The sequence below is a fragment of the Rosa rugosa genome, chromosome 4 (assembly GCF_958449725.1).
Source record: "Rosa rugosa chromosome 4, drRosRugo1.1, whole genome shotgun sequence".
NCBI classification, from domain to species: domain Eukaryota; kingdom Viridiplantae; phylum Streptophyta; class Magnoliopsida; order Rosales; family Rosaceae; genus Rosa; species Rosa rugosa.
Genome location: NC_084823.1, coordinates 29,657,880 through 29,663,336, shown reverse-complemented (window position 1 = coordinate 29,663,336; position 5,457 = coordinate 29,657,880). Strand labels below are relative to the sequence as shown.

Sequence of the window (5,457 nt, the reverse complement as noted above, 5' to 3'; positions counted from 1 at the left end):
GATCCATGTGTTTATTTTCGCAAGCTACAGGATGGGACCTTCATTTATTTGCTCTTATATGTTGATGATATGTCAATTGCATCTAAGAGCAAGGTGGAGATAAATAAATTGAAATCACAATTGAGTGGTGAATTTGAGATGAAGGACTTGGGAGAAGCTAAAAAGATTTTGGGCATGAAAATTGAAAGAGATAAATCAAGAGGCAAAGTTTGTTTGTCACAGAAGCAATATTTGAAGAAGGTACTACATCAGTTTGGCATGAATGATAAATCTAAACTTGTAAGTACACCTCTTACTTTTCACTTTAAGCTTAAATCTATTATGTCTCCTAGCACAGATGATGATATGAAATATATGGCCAAAGTTCCTTATGCTAGTGCTGTTGGTAGCTTGATGTATTGTATGGTGTGTACTAGACCGAATATTTCACAGGCCTTAAGTGTGGTGAGCAGATATAGACATAACCCAGGTAAAGGTCATTGGCAAGCAGTGAAGTGGATTCTACAGTATATTCTTGGTACTGTGGATGTTGGATTGGTTTTTCAGTAGGATAAGACGAGTCAGTGTGTTGTTGGATATGTGGACTCTGATTTCGCAGGTGATTTGGATAAGTGCCGATCTACTATAGCTTATGTGTTTACTCTTGCTAGTAGACCGGTGAGTTGGAAGTCGAATTTGCAATCTACAATTGCTTTGTCGACTACAGAAGCTGAATATATGGCAGTAACAAAGGGTGCAAAAGAAGCAGTTTGGCTTTGTGGTTTGCTTGAGGACTTGGGAATTATTCAAGAATATGTGGATATTTATTGTGATAATCAAAGTGCTATTTATTTAGCAGAGAACCAAGTTACTCATCGTAATAAACATATCAACGTCAAATTTCACAAGATTCGTCAGATGGTGGAGGATGGTGATGTTCAACTCCTCAAAATTGGAACTGTAGATAATCCTGCTGATATGTTGGCAAGGTCGGTTCCATTGAGCAAGTTTATTTGTAGAATTTGAAATTCCCTTCGGGGATGTCGGAGCAGTGATTGGTTTTGAAGTTCTACTTTGGAGAATTTACATCAAGTAAAGTAAAGCCAAGCTGGAGACTATTGAATATTTGATTTAATTGAATGGTGGCCAAAATCCATAATTGAGAAGGCCATGGTGAATTGGTGATCACACGGGCTGCCTAGGTTAATTAGGCTATATATGTATCCCTAAGTTAACTATGGAAGATATATATAGAGATATGCCTTGCTACGGCAGAGATTTTTTTTGTGCGAGAGATTAGACAATTAACCTAATTGTATTTGGGGTTTTGGATAGAGAGTTTATTCTTAAACTCTAATTGTATTCTCTCCAATTGATTATAGTGGAATTTCTCGCCAGCTCCGAAAGTGGACGTAGCTCAATCACATTGATTGAACCACTATAAATTCTTGTGTTCTTGTGTTTTGCTTTCTTTTTTCGTTGTTTAGTTGCTCATCTAGTTCCATATCAATATTGTGTTTGTTACGCTTCCGCACAACACAAGAAACGTTCATGCCATGATCCAATGGAAATTTTGGGTTCCCCGTTTTCTTGGGGAAAGATGGGAACAAAGAAAAAACAATGAGAGCCGTTGACGCCATGTGGCAAACATCCTAGGTGATGCTCGAATAGATCCCATCAGAGAGGATGGGAGGTGCTGCAACGCCATCCCCAAGGCAGGTGACCATCGCTCAGCCCTAGCAAAGCTCTGCTAGGTCGCATCGCGTTTAAGCCCAATAGAGATATTTACACCATCAAAATAGTTTCAATATAGCTTTCAGTAGAAGAGTAATCTTGCTAGAATCTATTCGATACTTGCTAACATTGTTTCAATAAACGTTTTAAAAGTGAAAGTAACAAAATCATTGAACTTGTTAACATATGAACTTAACAAACTTTGTCTACTATTACTATTGTTGTTGAGCTGATTTTCATTGCATCCATCCTGCGTATAAGAGGTAATAGAAAAAACTGGAAAGTAGAAAATAGAAAAAAAAAATGTTTTTGCTTTAATTGGGGATAAATTTGGAAAAATAGTATGTTGGGTTTTCGATCAATATATTAATGTCATGAGTATGAGCTGGCTTTTATTCGAAAAAGTACAAGTATACGAAACTTTTTCTCTCATTTCTCTGGCCTAGAGCGCCACTCCTCTCAGTCTCTACAGTAAAGGCTTATGCCCTGTCCGACGGCACGCCCTTGCGGCAGCGTCGTCGGACGGGCCAAAGGGGACCTCGTGTCCTGTGATTCGCCCAGTCGATGGAAAGGCAGTGTGGGAGATGCTTCGCTGGTCAGAACGCTTGGGATTTTTGTCGGGGAGACTGGAGAGGAAGGGATGGCTGGTGGTGTGGAGATTGGAGTCTGGTAGGTGGACCGATTAGATGGCTCGTGATGTGACGTCGCCGATTGTCGATGAGCGTGTGGCGGCATCGTCAAGATCTGCGGTGCACAGATCAGATCGGAAGACAACGATCTGGTTTGGGTTGCTCGGGTTCAATCCGAGGATGGGGGATGGTGGTAAAGATGGCGGTCCGAGAATGATGGTGGGATGGAGGGATCTCGGCGTAAGGCAGAGGACGCCGGTGATGCTGCCGATGGTGGGACGGCAAGGGATCTGCAAGCAGGCTGGTGGTGTGGCAAAACTCACGTTGGTCATTTTAGACTTGGGCTTGGTAGTTTTTGGGCATGGGTCTTGGATTTGGGCCCATGTTATTTTTTTGTTATATTTTATTATCATTTACTTATAGTAAGTTGTGGCTTTATGCCGGCAATAATATCCTACTACGCTTTGGTAGGACAAAGTGGGTTTTGTCCCGGTATGCACACTCAGTGTGCCTTGTCTGGTCTAGAGAGGCGGCGAGCTATTTGCTTAGTCAAATGGACGCAGCCTCCTAGTGGCAGGATGAAATTGAGTGCCGCCGGATTTATTTCTGTGCAGCAACATAGTGGGAAAGCTGTGTTAGTTGTAATGATGCTTCTTCGTTATAGAGTTATCTTTCCGGTATGTCATTGCCATGTCAAAACAAATGGAGTAGCCTTTCGTGCACTCTTTGCTAATTGGTGCTTGTTAGAATACATAGATTTTGTGGAGAGTCCTGATATTATTTCAGGATATTCTCTTTATGCTTATTGTAATCTGGGGTTCAAGCTTTATGTCCCCGCCCCCCCTTGTATTTTGCAATTTCATTAATCAATGCTTGAGGGCAGCCGCACCAGCCCTATTTAAAAAAAAAAAAAATGTCATGAGTATGAGTGTTGTCTAAATACACGTTAGTCATTAGGTAACTATTGAAATCTTCCATTTTTTTCAAGATACATAACTTGCAACTTCATCCACTGCCTTATTCGCATCCCTTGAAGCATGATGAATGACTAAAAACTGGATAAGAGCTATAATAATTCGGATTGCTTGCACAGAAATACCCTCAGCTACAAGACTCTCCTCTTGCTCATCTTCACGACCTTTGCGCAGTCCATCTCAACCAAACAGGCACAATCATGTGGTCAACCATAAAGTCCAAATCCATTTTATACTTAAAGTTACATTTCGGTCTTGTTTGGTTCACGGAACTGAAATCAACTTATTTGTATTTCCTAGAGAAATTAAAGAAAAACAAACTTCCCTCTTAGCTTTCCTTTTCGCTGCTTGGAAACATTAAAAAAGCAACGAAAAAATATATGTTTGTTTCCATTTTAGTGTTGGGTTTGTGCAAGGAATGGAAGCTAAGCTAAATAATATTACTATTCCATTTATATCCTTAGATATTAAAATATATAGTTACACAAATCTTTCCCCATGGTTTTCCTTCACACCAAACAATTCCTTTCCCAAGCCCTCAATTTTGCGAACCTAACGAGACCTTCATCCGACTTAAAAAAAAAAAAAATTGGTCTGAATCTAACTTGAAAATTTAAAAAAAAAAAAAAAAAAAAAAACACTCACCATACTGTCGTGCCACGAAGATGCTGTTAAATTTCTTACAGGTACAATGAAGGAAGGCCCAACAGGCCCAAACTGCCTCCTTTTCCTGCGCAGCACTTCTTCTGATTCCACCGTCTCCACTCTCGGTGCAATAGTCTAGGATCAGCAGCAGATACTGACAGAGAAGCAGGGAATTCAAAAACCCTAAATCCCAAATTTGGCGAAAACTACCAATCAAAACCCTAAATTTCTCCACAATGACGAGCAATTGGAAGAGGACACTGGGAAATGTGAGGTCATTCATAGGCAATTCGATGGGAGGCCTAAGAGGAGGAAGCAACTTGGCCTCCTGGGTAGTCGCCGGAACCCTAGCTTACTTCCTCTGGGTCAAGCCCTCACAAGAACTCAAGCGAGAACAACAGGTTCTTCTTCTAAATTCAAATCGCTCTACTCAATTTTGATTTATTGATTTCGTAGATTCTTATTAAGCTAATGGCCAACTCTAAATTTGGGGATGTAGGAAAGGGCTGCTTTGGCAGCTTTGGCAGAAGCTTCGAATCCAAATAGATACATAGAGAAACGGAAACCCATTCCTGATCCACAGGTATTGTTCCTGAGTTTCGGATGTTTTGTGCAAAATCTAATAGAATTCAGTTACTTAGATTTTGAATTTTTTTTTTTTTTTCTCAGGAGACTGGACTGATATATGGAAACAAGAATAGAAATAGAAAACCAGATGAGTAATAACTTAACTTGTAAGTTGTAAGTCATGATATTGTTGTTGGCTTAAGTTGCAGAATTATAAGTCTCAGTCTTGTAAGTGTAATGTGTTTGTGGAATGTGAGCCTCAAATTATATTGTATATTGTGCAATAAACTGTAAACAATAACACTTTCTTTGATAAGGGTATTACAAGTTTAGTTTTGAATACCCATTTACTTACATTTGTGCTGCAAATATGCCCTGACCAAAAATGGAGACACACTGGGTCCAATCTATAGTTGTTTCAACATTATGTCTGGATAATAATTAATAAGATTGAATGAATTAATCGTGATTTCGTAGTGTGCAATTTTTTTGTTTGCTTGATTGGCGAGTAAAAAGAACTTATACTTTTCGTTTTTGTTCACTGTTTTGTGTTTACAAGTGCTACTATTTCAGATTTTCAATTGCACTTTTCTAGCTTTCATGTTGATATCTCATTTCAATGGTGATACTATTTTACATACCCAGAGAACTCTAATCTAAATTTTTATTGAGGAAGATCACATTTGAGTCCGAATGGTATTAAAGAATTATTACTGCTAATGCCTCTGCATGGCTGGACTGATACTATGAATGTTTTAGAGCATTCCTTAGCTTTGCTGTGCTAAATAGTTGTCTACAGAATCATGACTCAAGTTATTTCCTCCACTCATTTGTCTATATGTGTCACTGAGCAGTGGATATCCATAAGACCCTTAGATTTTGCTACTTATGAGACTCCTCTTGTCATATTGTTGCCCTTGAATATATCC

At 39.2% G+C, this 5,457-nt stretch overlaps 1 protein-coding gene across 1 annotated transcript; it reads left to right on the top strand.

Annotated features, from left to right (window-relative positions):
* Positions 1–4,023: 4,023 nt before the first annotated feature.
* On the top strand, positions 4,024–4,882 carry LOC133745781 (uncharacterized). Its single transcript, XM_062173912.1, has 3 exons — positions 4,024–4,362; positions 4,461–4,544; positions 4,631–4,882. The coding sequence occupies exons 1-3, from the start codon at positions 4,198–4,200 to the stop codon at positions 4,682–4,684; spliced, it is 303 nt and encodes a 100-aa protein (XP_062029896.1). The 5' UTR covers positions 4,024–4,197; the 3' UTR covers positions 4,685–4,882.
* Positions 4,883–5,457: the final 575 nt, after the last annotated feature.